The 26,328-nt window shown below is 42.4% G+C and overlaps 2 protein-coding genes across 2 annotated transcripts in view; both read right to left on the minus strand.

The window, feature by feature from the left end:
- LOC311107260 (histone-lysine N-methyltransferase PRDM9-like) overlaps positions 1–9,032 on the minus strand; it is a gene marked incomplete at both ends in the record, with an annotated part of 32,719 nt that extends 23,687 nt beyond the window's left edge. Inside the window, 3 exons of the mRNA XM_084149740.1 lie at positions 433–565; positions 700–852; positions 8,997–9,032. Of these exons, the coding sequence (XP_084005866.1) occupies positions 433–565; positions 700–852; positions 8,997–9,032 (322 nt within the window). The remainder of the gene's footprint in view (positions 1–432; positions 566–699; positions 853–8,996) is intronic.
- A 47-nt stretch (positions 9,033–9,079) lies between these two features.
- Positions 9,080–26,328, minus strand: part of LOC311107261 (histone-lysine N-methyltransferase PRDM9-like) — a gene marked incomplete at both ends in the record, with an annotated part of 47,970 nt that continues 30,721 nt past the window's right edge. The window contains one exon of the mRNA XM_084149741.1: positions 9,080–9,125. Coding sequence (XP_084005867.1) covers positions 9,080–9,125 — 46 coding nt within the window. The remainder of the gene's footprint in view (positions 9,126–26,328) is intronic.

Consider the following 26,328-nt stretch of genomic DNA (forward strand, 5'->3'; position numbering starts at 1 on the left):
CCCGAAAAATGCGGGTAGATTTAGGTATTGGCGGGTAAGAATGTCTATTTCACCAACCACATTGACTCTACAGTGTGAGCATTACATTCGCAAATAAAAATAGAGTCAAAAGTAAAGTATGAGCACATGTGCGAGTTGTGATTATTTCTGGTTGAGAGAGCGAAAGACTCACAGAGGTAGTGGTCATCTTTGGGGACCTCCTCTTCTGTGTAAGTGATTCTTGGTCTGTCTCTCAGGTTTCTGGCACGCTTGTATGTGTTCAGCTCTGCTTTCTGCATTTCCAGACACTCTCTCTTAGACAGGCCTGGTACACACACACACACGTAATAGAATGTATTACTCCAGAAACAGTCAATGTGCCTCATCTTTTCTCTCAGACCAAATAAAATCACAATATCAAACTAACAGTCTATTCCTGTCTGTCTCTGTTACCTGAGGTTGATGGTTTGGAGTACAACAAGTGAGCCCCTCTCTGAGTGACAGCTGGGGTGTCTGCCCCCCTTCCCTGAGTGGATCTCCCTGCCTCCTCTCCACTGGTGCTGGGGGTCACTTCACTCTGACCCTCCTGGAAAGAGACCAGAGGAGAGTTCAAACTGACCACTGGGTCTGTGTGTCATCATCACTTTACCTTTGTTTAGTAGCATCATTAATTAAAATATATTGTGTGTTGTGTTATGTGTATGACAGTAACACACACACCTTGTCTCCTAGCGCCTCCTGTCCTCCACTGTGTGTGTCTGCTGTGCTGCTGTCTCTGAGGACGGCCACTTCTTCAGTCAGCACCTCCAGGAATGGCTGGGGTGGTTCTGTCCTCATATTACTGGGTCCTGCCTCCTCACTGCTAGGGGGCTGCTGAGGACCAAAGGAGGGGGGTTCCAGAGTGTTATGACAAATATCACAATGATGACTAGACAGAGCTGTCAGCCCTCTTCATCTACAGCGTGGCAATTACATACAGCACATGATATACTGTGCTTTCAGAAAGTATTCACACCCCTTGACTATTTCACCATTTTGTGGTGTTTTTTGGTCACTGGCCTACACACGATACCCCATAATGTCAACGTTTTTGAAAATGTTTACAAATTAACGAAAAATGAGAAGCTGAAATGTCTTGAGTCAATAAGTATTCAACAGTTTTCCTATGGCAAGCCTAAATAAGTTCAGGAGTAGAAATGTGCTTAACAACTTACATATTAAGTTGCATGGACTCACTCTGTGTTTAACATGATTTTTGAACGACTACCTCATCTCTGTACCCCACACATACAATTATCTGTAAGGTCCCTCAGTCGAGCAGTGTTCAACTACAAAGACCAGGGATGTCTTCCAATGCCTCGCAAAGAAGGGCACCTATTGGTAGACACCTAAGGTAGGGCACCTAAAACAGACATTGAACATCCCTTTGCGCATGGTGAAGTTATTAATTACACTTTGGATGGTCTATCAATACACCAAGTCACTACAAAGATACAGGCATCCTTCCTAACTCAGTTGCTGGAGAGGAGGGAAATCCCTCAGGGATTTCACCATGAGGTCAATGGTGACTTTAAAACAGTTACAGTTTAATAGCTGTAATAGGAGAAAACTGAGGATGGACCAACAACACTGTACACTGAACAAAAATATAAACGCAACAAGTGTTGGTTCCATGTTTCATGAGCTGAAATAAAAGATCCCAGAAATGTTCTATATACACAAAAAGCTAATTTCTCTAAAATGTTTGGCACAAATTTGTTTACATCCCTCTTAGTGAACATTTCTCCTTTGCCAAGATAATCCATCCACCTGACACGTGTGGCATATCAAGAAGCTGATTAAACAACATGATCATTACACAGGTGCACCTTGTGCTGGGGACAATAAAAGGGCACTCTAAAATGTGCAGTTTTGTCACACAACACAATGACACAGATGTCTCAAGTTTTGAGGGAGCGTGCAATTGGCATGCTGACTGCAGGAATATCCACCAAAACCGTTGCCAGATGCTAATGCCCTCTCAGGCCTACCCTTGGCTGCGCCCCTGCCCAGTCATGTGAAATCCATAGATTAGGGCCTAATCAATGTATTTAAATTGACTGATTTCTTTATATGAACTGTAGCTCAGCAAAATCTTTGAAATTGTTGTATGTTGCGTTCATATTTTATATTACTCCACAATACTAACCTAAATGACAGATTGAAAAATATTACAAAACATGCAACAAGGCACTAAAGTAATACTCCCAAAAATGTGGCAAAGAAATTAACTTTATGTCCTGAATACAAAGCATTATGTTTGGGGCAAACCCAACACAACACATCACTGAGTACCACTATCCATATTTTCAAGCATGGTGGTGGCTGCATCAGGTTATGGGTATACTTGTCATCGGCAAGGACTAGGGAGTTCTTTATGATAAAAAGAAACAGAATAGAGCTAAGCACAGGCAAAATCCTAAAGGAAAACCATGTGCAGTCTGCTTTCCAACAGAGACAAATTCACCTTTCAGCAGGTCAATAGACTAAAACACAAGGCTAAATCTAAACTCAAACAGCGCCGGAAGAAGATGGCTGCCGTTTTACAGCCCTCTAACCAATTGTACTATTATGTGTGTTTTTCCGCGTTATTTGTAATTTATTTTGTACATAATGTTTCTGCCATCGTCTCTTATAACCAAAGAGAGCTTCTGGATATCAGGACAGCGATTACTCACCTTGTATTGGACGAAGACTTTTTCTTCAACGAGGCGTTCGCGAAGGATATTCTACAGACTCCCGACAAGGCCCAGATCCCCGTCATTCGCGTGAGGAAGAGACGGAGATATCGTGGACGCAGATCCGGGTGCCTTGTAAGGATCCGACGGCGAACGAGTAAACTGCCTCTCCCATCAATCCTATTAGCCAACGTTCAAGCTTTTGAGAATAAAATGGACGATTTAAGATTACGGTTATCCTACCAACGGGACATTAAAAACTGTAATATCTTATGTTTCACGGAGTCGTGGCTGAATGACAACAATGACAACATTCAGCTAGCAGGCTATACGCTACATCGGCAGGACAGAACGGCAGACTCCGGTAAGACGAGGGGCGGCGGTCTGTGTATATTTGTAAACAACAGCTGGTGCACAAAATCAAATACTAAGGAAGTCTCAAGGTTTTGCTCGCCTGAGGTAGAGTATCTTATGATAAGCTGTAGACCACACTATTTACCAAGAGAGTTTTCATCTATATTTTTCATAGCTGTCTATTTACCACCACAAACCAATGCTGGCATTAAGATTGCACTGAATGAGTTGTACAAGGCCATTAATCAACAGGAAAACGCTCATCCAGATGCAGCGCTCCTAGTAGCCGGGGACTTTAATGCAGGGAAACTTAAATCCGTTCTACCTCATTTCTACCAGCATGTTAAATGTGCAACCAGAGGGGAAAAAACTCTAGACCACCTTTACTCCACACACAGAGACGCATACAAAGCTCTCCCTCGCCCTCCATTTGGCAAATCTGACCATAACTCTATCCTCCTGATTCCTGCTTATAAGCAAAAACTGAAGCAGGAAGCACCAGTGATTCGGCTAATAAAAAAGTGGTCAGATGACGCAGATGCTAAGCTACAGGACTGTTTTGCTAGCACAGACTGGAACATGTTCCAGGATTCTTCAGACAGCACTGAGGAGTACACCACATCAGTCACTGGCTTCATCAATAAGTGCATCGATGATGTCGTCCCCACAGTGACCGTACGTACATACCCCAACCAGAAGCCATGGATTACAGGAAACATTCGCACTGAGCTAAAGGGTAGAGCTGCCGCTTTCAAGGAACGGGACTCTAACCCGGACGCTTATAAGAAATCCCGCTATGACCTCCGACGAACCATCAAACAGGCAAAGAGTCAATACAGGTCTAAGATTGAATCATACTACACTGGCTCTGACGCTCGTCGGATGTGGCAGGGCTTGAAAACTATTACAGACTACAAAGGGAAGCACAGCCGCGAGCTGCCCAGTGACACAAGCCTACCAGACGAGCTAAACCACTTCTATGCTCGCTTCGAGGCAAGCAACACTGAAGCATGCATGAGAGCACCAGCTGTTCCGGACGACTATGTGATCACGCTCTCCGTAGCCGATGTGAGTAAGACTTTTAAGCAGGTCAACATTCACAAGGCCGCAGGGCCAGACGGATTACCAGGACGTGTACTCCGAGCATGTGCTGACCAACTGGCAAGTGTCTTCACTGACATTTTCAACATGTCCCTGACTGAGTCTGTAATACCAACATGTTTCAAGCAGACCACCATAGTCCCCGTGCCCAAGAACTCTAAGATAACCTGCCTAAATGACTACCGACCCGTAGCACTGACGTCTGTAGTCATGAAGTGCTTTGAAAGACTGGTCATGGCTCACATCAACAGCATAATCCCAGAAACCCTAGACCCACTCCAATTTGCATACCGCCCCAACAGATCCACAGATGATGCAATCTCTATCGCACTCCACACTGCCCTTTCCCACCTGGACAAGAGGAACACCTACGTGAGAATGCTATTCATTGACTACAGCTCAGCATTCAACACCATAGTGCCCTCTAAGCTCATCACTAAGCTAAGGATCCTGGGACTAAACACCTCCCTCTGCAACTGGATCCTGGACTTCCTGACGGGCCGGCCCCAGGTGGTAAGGGTAGGTAACAACACATCTGCCACACTGATCCTCAACACGGGGGCCCCTCAGGGGTGCGTGCTCAGTCCCCTCCTGTACTCTCTGTTCACCCATGACTGCATGGCCAGGCACGACTCCAACACCATCATTAAGTTTGCCGACGACACAACAGTGGTAGGCCTGATCACCGACAACGATGAGACAGCCTATAGGGAGGAGGTCAGAGATCTGGCCGTGTGGTGCCAGGACAACAACCTCTCCCTCAACGTGACCAAGACAAAGGAGATGATTGTGGACTACAGGAAAAAAAAGAGGACTGAGCACGCCCCCATTCTCATCGACGGGGCTGGAGTGGAACAGGTTGAGAGCTTCAAGTTCCTTGGTGTCCACATCACCAACGAACTATCATGGTCCAAACACACCAAGACAGTCGTGAAGAGGGCACGACAAAGCCTATTCCCCCTCAGGAGACTAAAAAGATTTGGCATGGGTCCTCAGATCCTCAAAAAATTCTACAGCTGCACCATCGAGAGCATCCTGACTGGTTGCATCACCGCCTGGTATGGCAACTGCTTGGCCTCTGACCGCAAGGCACTACAGAGGGTAGTGCGTACGGCCCAGTACATCACTGGGGCAAAGCTCCCTGCCATCCAGGACCTCTATACCAGGCGGTGTCAGAGGAAGGCCCTCAAAATTGTCAAAGATTCCAGTCACCCTAGTCATAGACTGTTCTCTCTGCTACCGCACGGCAAGCGGTACCGGAGTGCCAAGTCTAGGTCCAAAAGACTTCTCAACAGCTTCTACCCCCAAGCCATAAGACTCCTGAACAGCTAAACATGGCTACCCGGACTATTTGCACTGCCCCCCCACCCCATCCTTTTTACGCTGCTGCTACTCTGTTAAGTATTTATGCATAGTCACTTTAACTCTACCCACATGTACATACTACCTCAACTAGCCGGTGCCCCCGCACATTGACTATGCAACGGTACCCCCCTGTATATATAGCCTCCCTACTGTCACTTTATTTTATTGTATATATAGCCTCCCTACTGTCACTTTATTTTACTTCTGCTCTTTTTTTCTCAACACTTTTTTGTTGTTGTTTTATTCTTACTTTTTTGTTTAAAATAAATGCACTGTTGGTTAAGGGCTGTAAGTAAGCATTTCACTGTAATGTCTGCACCTGTTGTATTCGGCGCATGTGACCAATACAATTTGATTTGATTTGATTTAAACTGGAGTTGCTTACCAAGACGACATTGAATGTTCCTGAGTGGCCTAGTTACAGTTTTGACTTAAATCGACTTGAAAAGAGCTGTCTAGCAATGATCAACAATCAACTTGATAGAGCTTGAATAATTTTTTTAAGAATAATGTGCAAATATTGTACAATCCAGGTGTGCAAAGCTCTTAGAGACTCACAGCTGTAATCGTTGCCAAAGTTGATTCTAACATGTGATGAATCAGGTGTGTGAATACTTATGTAAATAGAATATTTCTGTATTTCCTTTTCAATAAATTTGCTAACATTTCTAAAAACATGTTTTCACTTTGTCATTAAGGGATATTGTGTGTAGATGGGTGAGAAAAAAATATATTGAATACATTTTGAATTAAGGCTCTAACCCAATAAAATGTGGAATAAGTCAAGGGGTATGAATACTTTCTGAAGGCATCATCATTTAATTAATTGGTTCACACTTCATAGCTCCAGTCCTTGAGAGCACAAGTATCTGCTAGTGTAGTGCTGAAGAGAAACAAAACCCCCCCAGATGTATAATATGCACCTGTGAAGGTATTTTAAAAAACACTTACCTGTGCAGGTATTTAAAAAAAGATTTACCTGTACTGTAGGTGTGGCAGATGTGGCAGATTTGTCAAGCTGAGAGACTCCCTGAGACGCTGCTGGTCTCCTGGTTGGGGGTCGGAAGCTCCGTGGTGCTGTGAGGACAGATTCATATAAGCCCTACCTGGCTACTATGACTTCTTCTATTAGGGACGTCAAACGTTCAGTCTGCTGCACAGACCCTATGGACGCTCTAGTCTAAAGCGCCTGGTTAAATTGTGCTTAGGAATTATTTATTTTTGTATCTCTAAATGGTTAAACTAGTGAGATATCTGTGATTATTTTAAGAAATCTGTGAGTTTGCTTCATTTACTATCATCCTAACATAAGATATTGAATGATTTTGCCATATCTAATTAATGTATATTACACTACTTTCCATGAAGAGGACAGTATATGTTACTACTTTATACAACCACATCGAATTGGGGGGAATTACATGCCTTTTTTACCTCAGATTAGTGATGTTAGTATAAATATTTATAGTCAACACGATGACAAAAGATCAATTACTTAAAACAGATTAATATCTTTGGTTTTGTTATACGCACTGGGGTTCACTATCATTTTCTTTCTCAAATGGCACCAACAATTCGGAGCGGCCACACCAATTCAAAATCTAGATAGAAGCTTTATAAAAGTTCTCATCTAACCAACCATGTATATATTTTTGGAGACATTTTGCAGACACTCTTATCCAGAGCGACTTCAACAGATTTTTCACCTAGTCTGCTTGGGGATTTGAACTAGCAACCTTTCAGTTACTGGCCCAATGCTCTTAACAGCTAGGCTACCTGCCAAGTTTCCGTGTGGCCTTTGAATAGTGTTCGTTTTAACAGTGCTACAACCCAAGCGTTTGCCCCTTTTTCTATTGATTACAGCGTGATATCGATGGAAGTGATTAACAAAAAAAAGCATTGCGTTACACTTACCGTGTTGGCAAACCACTTGAATCAAAATGCAACACTTCAAAATGTAGCTAGCTGTCTTCTACAAATTATCTAACCAGTGATTCCCACGTTATTCCTAGATTCTGTGTGGTTTTTGAGCTGTTATTTTTAACAGGACGTGCAACCTCATCTCCCTGTGATAATCGATGAGTGATTGACAGAACAGTGTTGCGTTTCTCTTTCTGTTTTGGTGACCCCCATATCAAAATGAAACATTCTAAAATATAGCTGAATGTGTTCTGCAGGTTGTCTTCTAACCAGTGATGTAAAAATATCTCCAGCTCCATGTGGTTTTTGAGTTGTGGTAGTTTCCACAGAGCATATCTCCCTTCCCCCACCCCCCATATCGATGAGTAATTTATTGCCACTTGTCAAAACAACAGGGGTTTTGGTGCGTGTGCAGTTTATTAGCTGCTTGTTTAAAACAATACAAGTAACATGATTACTATTGTTGTAAATGTATGTGTAGATAGTAAAGTTTATGTTTTCAATATATCACAAACTGTGTTTTGATATTGGGCCATTTCTCAATATGTCTTGTCAACAGGAAGCAGCAACAGCATCATTTTAAATTTAAGTTTTAGTAATATAAATGCTGAATGAGTCCAAAAACATGCTCTATTTAATTTAATTTCATGATATACCAGATATCAACAAAATGGGTTTGCCCTAAACGTAACACAGACCATTTCACTTATTTTAGCATACCTTCCACTCCTTTAGCCCTACCTGTCTACTAGCCTAGTGGTATCTGGGTATGTCCTACCAGTCTACTAGCCTGGTGGTATCTGGGTAGGTCCTACCAGTCTACTAGCCTAGTGGTATCTGGGTAGGTCCTACCAGTCTGCTAGCCTGGTGGTATCTGGGTAGGTCCTACCAGTCTACTAGCCTAGTGGTATCTGGGTAGGTCCTACCAGTCTACTAGCCTAGTGGTATCTGGGTAGGTCCTACCAGTCTACTAGCCTAGTGGTATCTGGGTAGGTCCTACCAGTCTACTAGCCTAGTGGTATCTGGGTAGGTCCTACCAGTCTACTAGCCTAGTGGTATCTGGGTAGGTCCTACCAGTCTACTAGCCTAGTGGTATCAGGGTAGGTCCTACCAGTCTACTAGCCTAGTGGTATCTGGGTAGGTCCTACCAGTCTACTGGGATGTAGCTCAGTTGATAGAGCATGGCGTTTGCAATGCCAGGGTTGTGGGTTCGATTCCCACGGGGGGCCAGTATAAAAAAATATATATATATGTATTCACTAACTGTAAGTCGCTCTGGATAAGAGCGTCTGCTAAATGACTAAAATGTAATGTAAATACCAGTCTGCTAGCCTAGTGGTATCTGGGTAGGTCCTACCAGTCTACTAGCCTGGTGGTATCTGGGTAGGTCCTACCAGTCTACTAGCCTGGTGGTATCTGGGTAGGTCCTACCAGTCTACTAGCCCGGTGGTGTCTGGGTAGGTCCTATCGTTCTACTAGCCTAGTGGTATCTGGGTAGGTCCTATCGTTCTACTAACACGATACTTCTTATAACATCCTAATTTACTACTACTGCTCTACCTGGTGGGCATCTCTCCAGTCGAGGGGTCCACTCATCCTCCTCGGAGTCGCTGGGTGCGAGAAGCGGAGCAGTGTTTACCATTTTAGGTCTGCCTCTCCTCATAAACGCAGGTACCGGGGAGTTCAGCCCTGAGGGACACATTAGCACACACAGTAGAGACACTCTGCTCTATACAACACACACAGTAGAGACATGGCGCAATACAGGAGTAAAAAATATATAATAATAATAGTGATGAATCTAAAATCACAGACAGAAGGGGTAAACCAGACACATCACAGGGGCTATAACGATGAAGCGTCTGTTTAGAACGTTCTCACCACCAAATATGGTAGTGAGAGGAAGTCCAGTCTAGAGTCTAGAGGGAGAGGATTGAATTAGGTGAAACTGGGCCCACATTCTGCTCATTGTCTCATCGATGAAACATCTGATCTCAATAAATGTTTCTGTTCCCAAATCTAGAATCTGTTACAAACACAGTGCACTAAGTTGTATAGACTTGACGCTTTGGCAAAAAAAAAAAAAATGCATTGTTTAGAAGGAGTGCAAAGTTGAGTTTGTACACACCCATAATTCACAGAGGAGGCGTTCCCTAACGGAAATATGCAAATACATGCTACAACAAGCCAATAGGATCTCGCTAGCTCTTGCTTGGCTTTGCCCACCTCCTTGCTTGTTCTGCCCACTATGCTCAGGGTTGCCATGTTTTCCCGCTAAATTGGTCTACTTTTAAAACTATGTCGCAGGTGAAAATGTATTGGCTGCGGGTTGCGGGTTTTTGGGCTACTTCTAAATTGCACCACGGCCACGATGGCATTTCTCTCTCAAGGTAATTTTTTTGTTTAAATATATTCATTGTGACCTGCTGCTGCTGACTATCAGGCAGTGAGGCAGGCTGTTACTGGTGAGTGAGTGAGTGAGTGAGTGAGTGAGTGAGTGAGTGAGTGAGTGAGTGAGTGAGTGAGTGAGTGAGTGAGTGAGTGAGTGAGTGAGTGAGTGAGTGAGTGAGGGCCAGAGGGGGGTGTGTGCTGAGAGCACTGGTTGACAGAGTGCTGCAGCAGGCAGCGGAGTCACAGAGACGGACATCGTGACAGCTTTTTACCAGTTGCAGGCAGGCTATTTAGATTGGTCATTATGGAGACACCTATTTCCAAAAAACATATTAGCGCTAGAACTGATATAAAGGCGACAAAGCACTGGAAAACGACTTTAGGCACACTAGAGCGCTTTAGATACATTTGCTCAGAGGTGGTTTAAAGTAAAATGCATTCTAATGTCGACTTTTCTTATGGAAAACCGTATCAAGAGAAGTTAAGTGTTTTACGCCTTCTCAGTTCTTCGGTCTTGAGCGCTGCACGAGTGGAAATTTGAAATGGAAATGATGGAAATCCCTCCCATCCTTCTGTAATTGGAAAAAGTCCACAATGAAACTGTGGAGAATGATATATTTGCATCTGTTGGCCATCAAGAAGGCTATTAATTTCGATGCCATTGTAGGCTACTGTAGCCTACCATTTGATATAATAAATAAACTCAGCAAAAAAAGAAACATCCCCTTTTCAGGACCCTGTCTTTAAAAGATAATTCGTAAAAATCGAAATAACTTCACAGATCTTCATTGTAAAGGGTTTAAACACTGTTTCCCATGCTTGTTCAATTAACCATAAACAATTACTGAACATGCACCTGTGGAACGGTCGTTAAGACACTAACAGCTTACAGACGGTAGGAAATTGAGGTCACAGTTATGAAAACTTAGGACACTAAAAAGGCCTTTCTACTGACTCTGAAAAACACCAAAAGAAAGATGCCCAGGGTCCCTGCTCATCTGCGTGAACGTGCCTAAGGCATGCTGCAAAGAGGCATGAGGACTGCAGATGTGGCCAGGGGAATAAATTGCCATGTCCGTACTGTGAGACGCCTAAGACAGCGCTACAGGGAGACAGGACGGACAGCTGATTGTCCTCACAGTGGCAGACCACGTGTAACAACACCTGCACAGGATCGGTACATCCGAACATCACACCTGCGGGACAGGTACAGGATGGCAACAACAACTGCCCGAGTTACACCAGGAACGCACAATTCCTCCATCAGTGCTCAGACTGTCCGCAATAGGTTGAGAGAGGCTGGACTGAGGGCTTGTAGGCCTGTTGTAAGGCAGGTCCTCACCAGACATCACCGGCAACAACGTCGCCTATGGGCACAAACCCACCGTCGCTGGACCAGACAGGACTGGCAAAAAGTGCTCTTCACTGACGAGTCGCGGTTTTGTCTCACCAGGGGTGATGGTCGGATTCGCGTTTACCGTCGAAGGAATGAGCGTTACACCAAGGCCTGTACTATAGAGCGGGTTCGATTTGGAGGTGCAGGGTCCGTCATGGTCTGGGGCGGTGTGTCACAGCATCATCGGAAGAGTGGGATAACATATCACAGCAAGAACTGGCAAATCTGCACTGCAGTACTTAATGCAGCTGGTGGCCACACCAGATACTGACTGTTACTTTTGATTTTGACCCCCCCTTTGTTCAGGGACACATAATTCCATTTATGTTAGTCACATGTCCGTGGAACTTGTTCAGTTCATGTCTCAGTTGTTGAATCTTGTTATGTTCATACAAATATTTACACATGTTAAGTTTGCTGAAAATAAACGCAGTTGACAGTGAGAGGGCGTTTCTTTTTTTGCTGAGTTTATGTTGAAATTACGATATCACTGGAGTAATACCAAATCAATTTGTGCCACTTGTGTAGCCTACCTGGAGCTGGCAAATGGATAGATAATAAATATTCTATAACTTCAGTTTGTTGTAGCCTTGTGTTATTATGCAATTATTAATGGCCATGTTTAGTTAATTAAATTTGAAGTTATCAATTGTGACCATGGTTACAGCTCTATCGCAAATGTATCATTCTCCACATTTAATGTCAGTTTCATTGTGGACTTTTCCCTGAAATTAGATGTTGGCTATAGGCTACCTGCATCTAGCTCAGCAAACCATGGCAACATTGAATTGCAATTATAAACCAGATTTTTGTCAGCAGCCTATGCCTATTGAAATAACAAGTAAATCTTGCAAATATGCCATTTATAACGGTTTGTAGTCTTAACATCTGGCACATATTAACAGCACAATTGCCAGGAAATAGCCTAACATTCATTTTTTGAAATTCGTCTAAGTGTTTCTTGCACAGATTTCGAGATCCTATGTCCAACTTCATCACTCAAACTCTCCTGTCGGATTTATCTATAGTTGTGCACATGAGCAAATGGGATTTATTTCCAATCATAAACTGGGTGGTTCAAGCCCTGAATGCTGATTGGTTGACAGCCGTGGTATATCAGACCACATACCACAGGTATGACAAAACATTTATTTTTACTGCTCTAATTACGTTGGTAACCAGTTTATAATAGCAATAAGGCACCTCAGGGGTTTGTGGTATATGGCCAATATACCACGGCTACGGGCTGTATCCAGGCACTCTAAGTTGTGTTGTGCTTTAGAACAGCCCTTAGCCGTGGTATATTGGCCATATACCACAAAACCTTAGGCCTTATTGCTTAATTATAAACTTGGTGGTTTGAGCCTTGAATGCTGATTTGTTGAAAGCCGTGGTATATCATCAGACGGTGTACCAAGGGTATGATAAAAACATATATTTTTTTACTGTTCTAATTACTTTGGTAACCAGTTTATAATAGCATTAATATTGTATACAGACAGCTGCCGGAGCCAGTTCCCAGGGCACCACCTGGTCAGATATGCTGCCGACACTGCTTTGGTCAGTCTCCTCGAAGGGGATGAGACCAAGCACGGACAGGCTCTGTATGACTTTACTGTCTGGTGCGAGTCATCCCATCTAAAATTAAACACATCAAAAACAAAGGATATGGTGATTGACTTTCGAAGGAACACTACCATGTACACACCATCACTTATAGAAGGTGAGCCCATCGAAATAGTGGAGGAGTAAAAATACTTTAGGCTAGTCATTGACAACAAGCTGTCCTGACGCTACTTTTAAGAAAGGCCAACAGATTGTATTTCCTATGGAAACTGCACTTTTGTTTATGTTGATCTAACCATCATAGTTATCTTTTATAAACCATTAATTGAGAGCATTCTGTTCTACTGCTTGACCTGCTAGTTTGGGAATATCAACATTGCACAGAAAAATAGATTGGGCAAGATAGTCAAATCAAATCGAATGTTATTGGTCGCACACACGTTTAGCAGATGTTATTGCGGGTGTAGCAAAAAACGCTTGCGTTCCTAGCACCAACAGTGCAGTAATATCTAACAATACACACAAATTTAAAAATAAAATAATGGAATTAAGAAATATATAAATATTAGGACGAGCAATGTCGGAGTATCAATATACAGTATATACAGTACCAGTCAAAGGTTTGTGGACACACCTACTCATTCAAGGGTTTTCTTTATTTTTATGATGTAGTAACAAATCAAAATATATTTATTGATGACAGCTTTGTACATGCTTGGCATTCTCTCAACCAGCTTCATGAGGTAGTCACCTGGAATGCATTTCAATTAACAGGAATTGATTTCCTTCTTAATGCGTTTGAACCAATCAGTTGTGGTGTGACAAGGTAGGGGTGGTATACAGAAGATAGCCCTATTTGGTAAAAGACCATGTCCATATTATGGCAAGAACAGCTCAAATAAGCAAAGAGAAACGACAGTCCATCATTACTTTAAGACATGAAGGTCAGTCAAGTTTCTTGAAGTGCAGCCGCAAAAACCATCAAGCGCTGTGATGAAACTGGCTCTCACGAGGACCGCCACAGGAATGGAAGACCCAGAGTTACCTTTGCTGCAGATGATAAGTTAATTAGAGTTACCAGCCTCAGAAATTGCAGCCCAAATAAATGATTCACAGAGTTCAAGTAACAGACACATCTCAACATCAACTGTTCAGAGGGGACTGTGTGAATCAGGCCTTCATGGTTGAATTGCTGCAAAGAAACCACTACTAAAGGATACCAATAATAAGAAGAGACTTGCTTGGGCCAAGAAACACGAGCAATGGACATTAGACCGGTGGAAATCTGATGAGTCCAAATTTGAGATTTTTTGTTCCAACCGCCGTGTCTTCGTGAGACGCAGAGTAGGTGAACAGATGATCTCCGCATGTGTGGTTCCCACCGTGAAGCATGGAGGAGGAGGAGGAGGTGTGATGGTGTTATGCTGGTGACACTGTGATTTATTTAGAATTCAAGGCACACTTAACCAGCATGGCTACCACAGCATTCTGCAGCGATACGCCATCCCATCTGGTTTGCGCTTAGTGAGACTATAATTTGTTTTTCAACAGGACAACGACCCAACACGCCTCCAGGCTGTGGAAGGGCTATTTGACCAAGAAGGAGAGTGATGGAGTGCTGCATCAGATGACCTGGCCTCCACAATCACCCGACCTCAACCCAATTGAGATGGTTTGGGATGAGTTGGACCGCAGAGTGAAGGAAAAGCAGCCAACAAGTGCTCAGCATATGTGGGAACTCCTTTGAAAAGCATTCCAGGTGAAGATGGTTGAGAGAATGCCAAGAGTGTGCAAAGCCATCATCAAGGCAAAGGGTGGCTACTTTGAAGAATCTCAAATATAAAATATATTTTTATATGTTTAACACTTTTTTGGTTACTACATGATTCCATATGTGTTATTTCATAGTTTTGATGTCTTCACTATTATTCTACAATGTAGAAAATAGTACAAATAACCCTTGAATGAGTAGGTGTGTCCAAACTTTTGACTGGTACTGTATATATGTGATGGGTGTATAGACATTATGGACAGTATGTGGATAGAATATATAGTATATCTGAAGACTACGTGGATAGAATAGGATAGTCAGGACTCGCGGAAAAATCATGGGGCAGCAACAGCAAGAACTGTCATCTCTCTGCCTGGGCAGAGCCCTCCAGAAGGCAAATAAAATAGCGGTTGACTCTTCCCACCCACTCCACCCTGAATTCCAGCTCCTGGCCACAGGTACTCTTTTATTCCGAATGCAATTCTGCAACTTAACAAAGTGTTGGACTAATTACCCTTTATCACTTGCACTTTAACTATGAAATTGCACTTACCCAGCCTACTTCATTGTAAACATCCTTTGCTATTTAAAAAATTATACTTTTTTATATGTGAATTGCCTCTGAGGACATTCACGATTTCTGAATCTGAATAAGGCACCTCCGGGGTTTGTGGTATATGGCCATGTAGAAATGGCGCCGACAGAGAGGGCTGCCTCGCTTCTTGTCCTTAGGAAACTTTGCAGTATTTGGTTTTTTTATGTATTATTTCTTACATCGTTAGCTCAGAAAACCTTAAGTGTTATTACATACAGCCGGGAAGAACTATTGGATATCAGAGCAGCGTCAACTTACCAACACTACGACCAGGAATACAACTTTCCCTAAGCGGATCCTTTGTCCGCACCACCCAGGGCATTGGAACTGATACCAGATGCCGACCCAAAACAACGCCGCGGGATGAGAGGCGCGCACACCGCCCATCACTTCAGAGTATATTATTTGCTAATGTCCAGTCCCTAGATAACAAAGTGGACGAGATCAGGGCAAGGGTTGCTTTCCAGAGAGACATCAGGGATTGTAACATACTGTTTCACGGAAACATGGCTCTCTCGGGATATACTGTCCCCGTCCATACAGTCATCTGGGTTCTCAGTACATCGCGCCGACAGGAATAAACATCTCTCCGGGAAGAAGAAGGGTGGGGGGGGGGTTTGTTTCATGATTAGCGACTCATGGTGTAATTGTCATTTTGTTCACCTGACCTAGAACTCCTCACAATCAAATGCCGACGTATTATCTCCCAAGAGAATTCTCTTTGGTTATTGTTACAGCCGTGTATATCCCCCCTCAAGCAGATACCACGATGACCCTCAAGGAACTTCAATGGACTTTACGCAAACAGGAAACCATATATCCTGAGGCTGCATTTATTGTAGCTGGGGATTTTAACAAAGCAAATTTGAGAAAAAGGCTACTTAAATTCTATCAGCATATTGACTGTAGCACTCAGCTGGAAGAACACTAGCTCACTGCTACACTAATTTCCGCAATGCATACAACGCCCTCCCCGGAAATCTGACCACGACTCAATTTTTTCTCCTCCCATTCCTATACGCAGAAACTCAAACAGGAAGCACCCCTGCTAAGGACTATTGAACACTTGTCTGACCAATCGGAATCCACGCTTCAAGATTGTTTTGATCACGCGGACTGGGATATGTTCCGGGTAGCCTCTGAGAATAATATAGACGTACACTTGAAGTCGGAAGTTTACATACACCTTAGACAAATACATGTAACTCTTTTTTTCACAATTCCTGACATTTAATCCTAGTAAAAATTCCCTGTCTTAGGTCAGTTAGGATCACCACTTTATTGTAAGAATGTGAAATGTCAGAATAATAGTAGACAGAATGATTTATTTCAGCTTTTATTTCTTTCATCACATTCCCAGTGGGTCGGAAGTTTACATACACTCAATTAGTATTTGGTAGCATTGTCTTTAAATTGTTTAACTTGGGTCAAACGTTTCAGGTAGCCTTCCACAAGCTTCCCACAATAAGTTGGGTGAATTTTGGCCCATTCCTCCTGACAGAGCTGCTGTAACTGAGTCAGGTTTGTAGGCCTCCTTGCTCGCACACATTTTTTCAGTTCTGCCCACAAATGTTCTATAGGATTGAGGTCAGGACTTTGTGATGGCCACTCCAATACCTTGACTTTGTTGTCCTTAAGCCATTTTGCCACAACTTTGGAAGTATGCTTGGGGTCATTGTCCATTTGGAAGACCCATTTGCGACCAAGCTTTAACTTCCTGACTGATGTCTTGAGATGTTGCTTCAATTTATCCACATAATTTTCCTTCCTCATGATGCTATCTATTTTGTGAAGTGCACCAGTCCCTCCTGCAGCAAAGCACCCCCACAGCATGATGCTGCCACCCCCTTGCTTCACGGTTGGGATGTTGTTTTTCAGCTTGCAAGGTACCCCCTTTTTCCTCCAAACATAACGATGGCTACCCGGACTATTTGCACTGCCCCCCACCCCCACCCCCTCTTTTTATGCTGCTGCTACTCTGTTAATTATTTATGCATAGTCACTTTAACTCTACCCACATGTACATATTACTTCAACTACCTCAACTAGCCGGTGCCCCCGCACATTGACTGTGCACTGGTACCCCCCCTGTATATATAGCCTCCCTACTGTCATTTTATTTTACTTCTGCTCTTTTTCTCAACACTTTTTTGTTGTTTTATTTTACTTTTTTATTTAAAATAAATGCACTGTTGGTTAAGGGCTGTAAGTAAGCATTTCACTGTAATGTCTGCACCTGTTGTATTCGGCGCATGTGGCCAATAAAATTTGATTTGATTTGGTCATTATGGCCAAACAGTTCTATTTTTGTTTCATCAGACCAGAGGACATTTCTCCAAAAAGTACGATCTTTGTCCCCATGTGCAGTTGCAAACCGTAGTCTGGGTTTTTATGGCAGGTCCTTTGCTGTTGTTCTGGAATTGATTTACACTTTTCGCACCAAAGTACATTCATCTCTAGGAGACAGACCGCGTCTCCTTCCTGAGCGGTATGACGGCTGCGTGGTCCCATGGTGTTTATACTTGCGTACTATTGTTTGTACAGATGAACGTGGTACCTTTAGGCATTTGGAAATTGCTCCCAAGGATGAAGCAGACTTGTGGAGGTCTACCATTTTTTTTCTGAGGTCTTGGCTGATTTCTTTTGATTTCCCCATGATGTCAAGCAAAGAGGCACTGCGTTTGAAGGTAGGCCTTGAAATACATCCACAGGTACACCTCCAATTGACTCAAATTATGTCAATTAGCCCATCAGAAGCTTCTAAAGCCATGACATCATTTTCTGGAATTTTCCAAGATGTTTAAAGGCAGTCAACTTCGTGTATGTAAACTTCTGACCCACTGGAATTGTGATACAGTGAATTATAAGTGAAATAATCTGTCTGTAAACAATTGTTGGAAAAATTACTTGTGTCATGCACAAAGTAGATGTCAAAACCAACTTGCCAAAACTATAGTTTGTTAACAAGACATTTGCGGAGTGGTTGAAAAACAAGTTTTAATGACTCCAACCTAAGTGTATGTAAACTTCCGACTTATTTGATTTTTGATATACCACGGCTAAGGGATACGTCCTAAGAACAGCCGTGGTATATTGGCCATATAACACACCTCCTTGGGCCTTATTGCTTAATCATAGCAGTCAAAACAAGTTAAATCAACATCCATTGATGGGAAATGATCTGGCCAGTTTAATAAGGGCAAATTCTATTTTCTCTTGCGATCTATTTTTAAGCTCACAATAACTATTATTTAAATGGAAACCTAATTTTCTTCTTAGCCTACGTCGATACATATTACGTCGATATTCCTTCATAATTCGCTCAATAACATTATGGAAAAACATTTTTGGCCTGCTATTCAGCCCTTGTGGGAGGGGTTTGAGTGGTCATTGGGCTAGAAATTTCCGCTAGACCTGGCAACCCTGACTATGCGTCATTTGCTCCCACTATAAACGACACACATTAACTATCGTGGGTTAAGTTATAAATATCTTTGCAAAATTGTCATTTTGTCACTGTTCAGCTACATCTGGGACACTTACCTATAGTAAGCATAGCCAGGTGGTTCCTCTTCAAGTTTCTGTACCGAACTTTCTCACATTTCACTAGATGGGTCCATTCCATCTTTGAGAAATAGGTCTTCAGATCATCGAAATCATCCTAATGGGAGTGTGCAGGTGTAGCTATAATGTTGGCTCATGTACAAATGGCACAAGCAGAAATCACCTGAACATATAACATAATATAATATGCCATTTAGCAGACGCTTTTATCCAAAGCGACTTACAGTCATGCGTGCATACATTTTTGTGTATGGGTGGTCCCGGGGATCGAACCCACTACCCTGGCGTTACAAGCGCCGAGCTCTACCAGCTGAGCTACAGAGGACCACCATATCAGATACAGTAGCTACCTAGCTAGATAGATGGCTAAAATCTACCTCTCCATCTTAAGTGGTCCCATCTAGAGGTTGACATGGGAGTGAAAATGAATTCCTGTCCCATCTTGTCCTGCAATTTGTTTTCCTGTGCTGTCCTGATCCCGCAACAGTTCTATATCCCTGGAATATTACTGTCCCTTCCCGATAAAAATCACTCCCATCCCGTTGCGCGCAGAAATATGTAGGCTATTGTGTTTTTACAAGCCATGTACTTCGTTCCTTTGTTGTCAAAGACAACTGAACTCCATCAAATTGAGCTAAAACATCTATCCTTGGGTTTAATGTTAATGTTAGTGATGGGTCCTTGGCTGCACCTGATGTAGGTTGGCAATTGAGGTAGCGTAGTAACTACAGAAGCTACAACTGGACCTAACAGCGAGCGAACTGGGAGAGGAGAAATTACAATTTATTTTGTTATCGATTTCTATTAAGTAAACTATATTAGGCCTAGCCTACATTGTTGGTTTTCTTTTATGAAATGCTACATACATTACATATTTCCTCCCAAAATAGTTTAACACTATTCCTGTACTGACCTTTCCTGTGGACTGTTTGATACTGTCCCATCCGTCCCGAACTTGACTCTAGAATTTGACTCCCATTCCTGACAGAATCCTGCGGGACCCGCAAGACCCATGGGAGTCCTGTTCCCCTGTCCTCTAGTCCCATCATCAGTATCTTTGTCTATGCTAGTTAGCTACTGTTAGCTGATAAACTTGCTAGGCATTTCTCAACTCACCTCTTCCGAAGAACTCCTTTTAGCTGTCTTCCCTCGAAGTTCTTTGCCCCTGAACTTGTAGCTACAAGTGCGAAATATAGGAAAATAGTTAATATCATTATCAAGTGTTAATTTGTCAGCAGGTAGCTAATTTGACTATTTTGGTTAACTAGCTAACGTTAGCGTTAGTCTTTTAGCTAGCTAGCTAGCACTAGCTAGGTACATATATAGTAGTTAACACAGTAACGTTCGCTAGCTAGCTACGTTACAGTACTGTACTTCTGTAATTTAGCACTGCAAACTTGTTTATGGTAACGTAGCTAACGTTAGCTACTGTACATTACCGAGCTAACAAATTATTCTCAATATAGCTAATAACATAGCAATATTTTACTATTTATAGCCTGGTATTCTAGCTAGCTAAATTACCTGCCTTTTGAAACCGTTGTTTGGAAAAACGAGCCAATATAATCCGACCATCCACAGTTCAGTCACTCTAAACTGAGGTAAATTTCGCGAGCAATTGAACTAGCCCACTGGTCCGCGAGACAACTTCTGGCGCCAAACAAAGCCCACTGGTCCGCGAGACAACTTCTGGCGCCAAACATACAACGGCGGGAAAGAGGGTGGAAAATCACTGACTGAACTCTCTCTGCCCAGTTGCCACTTGCCAGTGTTGCTGTTGTTGTCTGCCCATGGTGCTGACAGTCCAGCCAGTCTGTCTCTTCATTATCTGATAGAGCTCAATGGTTGACTGTTTCTTTCTATGTAGAATTATACATTTAGTCTGAGCTGCCAACTCTCAAGCATTGGCCATGAGTCACATGCATTTGACCAAATTCTCATGCTCTCAAGGCATTATATCTCATGCTTTAAAAAGTACAGCGCATTAACCTTTCAACTGTGCTCCAAATCTATAGGATTATAATGATGATAGAACTATGTGAGCATGTATTTTGAATTTCGTGGTAGTACATTGACATTCGTGGTTGCAAATATGATTGCAAATGTGTAATTTAATTTAGCAAGATTGTATCATATGTGAAAGATTTAACAATGGTCGCAAACTTGTAACTTGACATTTGTTCATACATTCAATAAGATTTGCAAGTATAATTTATTTTCAGAATTATTACAGGTCCATTTATGAGTATGAATATTCTGCTGTAAATAAAAAATACACTTGCAGATTTTGAATCTGCCGCACACAGAGTTCTGTAACTGTTGTCATGTTACCAAAAGATTCATGAACTTGTAAAATGTTTTGTAAATTTGTAGAAAGAGATTTGCAAGTAAAAATTTGATTTATGCAGCTCTGGGGGCAGGATCTTTTACTCCTGACCAATCAGTTCCCTCTGCCAAAACCACAACCACCTAACCATTGGCTGGATTGTTGCATCAATCAAATCTCAGGAAGTAGCTCCCCACATGAGCAAGAGAGGATGAGTGAGGTAAATGCAGTGGCGATTTTAGCATGTCAATCTTGGTGGGGCAAACAATTTTTTATTTTTTTAATGCAAGCCAGCAAAGCCACTACACAACACTAAACAATACATTAACTGCACTATAACGGTGACTAATGGTGCCCACAAACTGTTAGGACCTACATAAAGCTGTCCCAACCGCACTCCCAACACCTTACCATTGCTACATCAGCAGAGCCTTGTCTGTCTGCGAAACAGTTCATCAGCCTCATTTACTGCCTTTAAAAAAAACATAGCTGATATGGCTGACTTGCTTAAACAAATGTGGTTTCTACTGACAATTGAGATGTACAAAATGTGGCTTAAGGGGACGATGAGCGGATAAGAGGCAATCCGTAATTTCGATTAAGACATTAATGAGCGAGCTAGGACGGACGTAGTCAATATAACTATTTTTTAAGCACTTTTGAAATGTACAGCGACAGAATTCAGAACATGGCCCATTCTTACAGCATTTTCCCTGTACACCAAGTCAGAACCGTAGGATAAATAAAGGGGGCATATAAGCAGACATTGAAAGCTCTTACAATATTCGATGATTACATTTCTCTAAAACAGGCTAGCTACATGTGCTCCACCAAGTCAGAACAGTACGCGGAATTAAGAGGGCAAAATAGACCAAATTATTAGGGTGAGGCACATGGGCTACTAACAGCTTACTACACAACATACACTTAGTATTACTTTCTTAGCTACAGTACACAAATCTCCCTGGCATATTACATCATTTATGCAGCAGCATACAATACATTTTTGGACTCACCTTGTTGTGCTGTGCTCACTTGAACAGGAAGGTGGCGTGGCAGTTCTTTGTGGGCAAATTTTGTCATCAAACTTTGTCATCAAAGTCTGGCATTCTCTGGATATACAGTGGGGGAAAAAAAGTATTTAGTCAGCAACCAATTGTGCAAGTTCTCCCACTTAAAAAGATGAGAGGCCTGTAATTTTCATCATAGGTACATGTCAACTATGACAGACAAATTGAGATTTTTTTTCCAGAAAATCACATTGTAGGATTTTTATTGAATTTATTTGCAAATTATGGTGGAAAATAAGTATTTGGTCACCTACAAACAAGCAAGATTTCTGGCTCTCACAGACCTGTAACTTCTTCTTTAAGAGGCTCCTCTGTCCTCCACTCGTTACCTGTATTAATGGCACCTGTTTGAACTTGTTATCAGTATAAAAGACACCTGTCCACAACCTCAAACAGTCACACTCCAAACTCCACTATGGCCAAGACCAAAGAGCTGTCAAAGGACACCAGAAACAAAATTGTAGACCTGCACCAAGCTGGGAAGACTGAATCTGCAATAGGTAAGCAGCTTGGTTTGAAGAAATCAACTGTGGGAGCAATTATTAGGAAATGGAAGACATACAAGACCACTGATAATCTCCCTCGATCTGGGGCTCCACGCAAGATCTCACCCCGTGGGGTCAAAATGATCACAAGAACGGTGAGCAAAAATCCCAGAACCACACGGGGGGACCTAGTGAATGACCTGCAGAGAGCTGGGACCAAAGTAACAAAGCCTACCATCAGTAACACACTACGCCGCCAGGGACTCAAATCCTGCAGTGCCAGACGTTTCCCCCTGCTTAAGCCAGTACATGTCCAGGCCCGTCTGAAGTTTGCTAGAGTGCATTTGGATGATCCAGAAGAGGATTGGGAGAATGTCATATGGTCAGATGAAACCAAAATATAACTTTTTGGTAAAAACTCAACTCGTCGCGTTTGGAGGACAAAGAATGCTGAGTTGCATCCAAAGAACACCATACCTACTGTGAAGCATGGGGGTGGAAACATCATGCTTTGGGGCTGTTTTTCTGCAAAGGGACCAGGACAACTGATCCGTGTAAAGGAAAGAATGAATGGGGCCATGTACCGTGAGATTGAGTGAAAACCTCCTTCCATCAGCAAGGGCATTGAAGATGAAACGTGGCTGGGTCTTTCAGCATGACAATGATCCCAAACACACCGCCCGGGCAACGAAGGAGTGGCTTCATAAGAAGCATTTCAAGGTCCTGGAGTGGCCTAGCCAGTCTCCAGATCTCAACCCCATAGAAAATCTTTGGAGGGAGTTGAAAGTCCGTGTTGTCCAGCGACAGCCCCGAAACAACACTGCTCTAGAGGAGATCTGCATGGAGGAATGGGCCAAAATACCAGCAACAGTGTGTGAAAACCTTGTGAAGACTTACAGAAAACGTTTGACCCGTGTCATTGCCAACAAAGGGTATATAACAAAGTATTGAGAAACTTTTGTTATTGACCAAATACTTATTTTCCACCATAATTTGCAAATAAATTCATTAAAAATCCTACAATGTGATTTTCTGGATATTTTTTTCTCATTTTGTCTGTCATAGTTGACGTGTACCTATGATGAAAATTACAGGCCTCTCATCTTTTTAAGTGGGAGAACTTGCACAATTGTTGACTAAATGACTAAATACTTTTTTTCCCTCACTGTATATCCCAGACAAGACTGAAGAATAGGACAAATAGGCTGCATTTATATAGGTAGCTCAAGTCTGATCTTTCTTTTCACAAAAGTGTATTTTGACCAATCAGATCAGCTCTGAAAAAGAGCTGATGTGAACAGATCTGATGTGATTGGTCAAAAGACCTATTAGTGGAAAAAACTATTAGGCTGCCTGTCTAAAACGCAGCTAGGGACAAGTGAATAAGTCAGTTCTTGTTTACGTAGCAGTTCCTATGAATTTGAGTGAGTATATTCAGTACATGTTAAATGGCTACAAGACAGAGATATGGAAACGTGCTGTAATCAAAGGGCACTGAATGCCCCAGTATTCAGGCAGGCAGCTTGAAGCAGATGTGTGTCACCGTCCAGGTCCTTGTCACAGCATGCAGTGGCCTGATAGGGAGATGACAATAAATACATGATGTACGTTTCACCACCAAAGCAGTGTTAGCATTTACTGCACATTGCTCAACAATCCAACCATTTTGTCAGTAACTAGTCTTTAAAATATAGCTTCAAATATATATTTTTTATTTTCTAGAAAACTAGCTAACATTAGCTACACTGCAGTGATGATGGTGGGAGTTAGCTAGCTTTCCCACAGTAGTTTCAATTTAGCTATCTAGCTAGCAAATGGCATTTATAATCAACTTAATCAAATCAGATGGTTAACTAACTAGCAAATATATTCATTTTCCCTTCGCATCTAAAGCTGCCTGATAAAGTTAGCTAGTTAATAGTGAAGCTAGTGTCAAATTGCGTCAATTCAAATCTGGTATAGGAACAAAAAGAGGTCAATACACGTCTTCTAAAATAGACTAGTATTTTAATTAATGCAAACACTTGAATGGTGAATATGATGTTCGTATATACGGGCCCACTGAAAAACCACGCAGGACAGACAGCGAACTGAGCTTTTGTTATAAGTTCTTCTTTAAATACTCTGACAGAGATAGTTCCCGCTCCCTGCTGGGCCTGTCAGAGTAGAGGCTGGGTGTGGTTTAAACTTACCCAACCTATCGATTGCGCACAGGCTGGTCCCAGCCCCTTGGCGCTTCACTGTTGCCGGGCATTAGTTGTTATCTTTACAACTTGTCTCGAGTCAGCAACCTCAGACATAGTTTGTTCTTCTTCATTGTAGCAGAACACATGTCCTTGAGCGGTTAAACAAAGAGGCAGTGTGTGTGTGAGTCCCAAGTCTGTCTCAGCCTACCCCCTAACGGTTCCTCACATTAATCACAGCTTGTTATGTTAAACAATCTATATCAGTACAGCACAAACCTATTATGTTTAATCATTAATGTATTCTTTCTAAGCTAGGCATCACATCTAGTAAGAAAATAGATCCCCACAATCCCCCTTTTCACACCCACTGGGTGTGAACCCAAAATAAGAAATTTCAGGGAAATTTAGGATTCCCCCTTTTGACACCCACTAGGGTGTCACTCATTAAAATACAATACAAAAATAATCAAACTTTTATTAATAGGCAATAATGATAATAAAAAGGCCTTCAGTCTTCCATCTACACCTAACTTGTACTAGGTTGGCTACCAGCCACCCAGGAACTTCAAACCTTCACCCAAGGAAAGACAAACATTCACAATAGTTAAAATGGATTAAAACATAAAAAGACAAACAGGGAATTTTGATTCCCCCTTTAGACACCCACTAGGGTGTCACTCCACCACCTCACCAATAGCAAACCAAGGGTCATCCTTTGTCAACCCCATTTTCCTCCGAAAGCTAGACTCAGTGTCTGCATCTCCTTCTTGTGCCTCCAGCAAAGGCATCATACCAGCAGTGTGCACGACATCATACCAGCAGCATGCACGACATCATACCAGCAGCGTGCACGACATCTGTAACAGACTTTCTCAGACAAGGGATAATACAAGCAGCACAGCATCAAAATTAAAAACATAACAATTAAGGTCAGAAATCCATTAACCACCAGTGCAGCATACTTACCAAACCACTCACCCAACCAAGAAAACAGTCTGTTTTCTTCCACTCCAGCCATGCTCTTCATTTCAGCTGATAGTTTATCTAAACCAACTAGGGCTTTAGAGATACTCCCGTCAGGACTGGTATTGCTGAACGGGGTTTGGTACCTTTGGTGGTGGTTCGACTGGATCTGTCCCTATCCGGTCGGGGCTGGTGGTGGTTATTGGCAGCACTTTTATGGTGAACATCCCCATCGAATCTCCCCCCGTTCTTTCCAATCCTTACCGTCTTTACCCCCATTCATTTCTAGTGCTGACTTCAATGCTTTCAGCACCCTCTCAGTCTCCTGGTTGGTCATATTTAATGTTAATCTACCGTGATCTAACTATCCAAGTTTATTTATTACTCCTAGTGATCTATTTCCTTAGCGCTGAATTGAATGATATAACTCAGGTCCCCAACCTTTTATTTACCCGTAGGTCAACCAAACCGATATTAGATCTCTGACTAATATCAAATGTACTACATACACTCAGTAAACCTCCTCAGTATAACCTAGAACCTGGCCTGTAATATGCTCACAATTACAGGACCTTACCT

Source organism: Coregonus lavaretus (assembly GCF_964263955.1).
Source record: "Coregonus lavaretus genome assembly, chromosome: 32".
Taxonomy (NCBI): Eukaryota; Metazoa; Chordata; class Actinopteri; order Salmoniformes; family Salmonidae; genus Coregonus; species Coregonus lavaretus.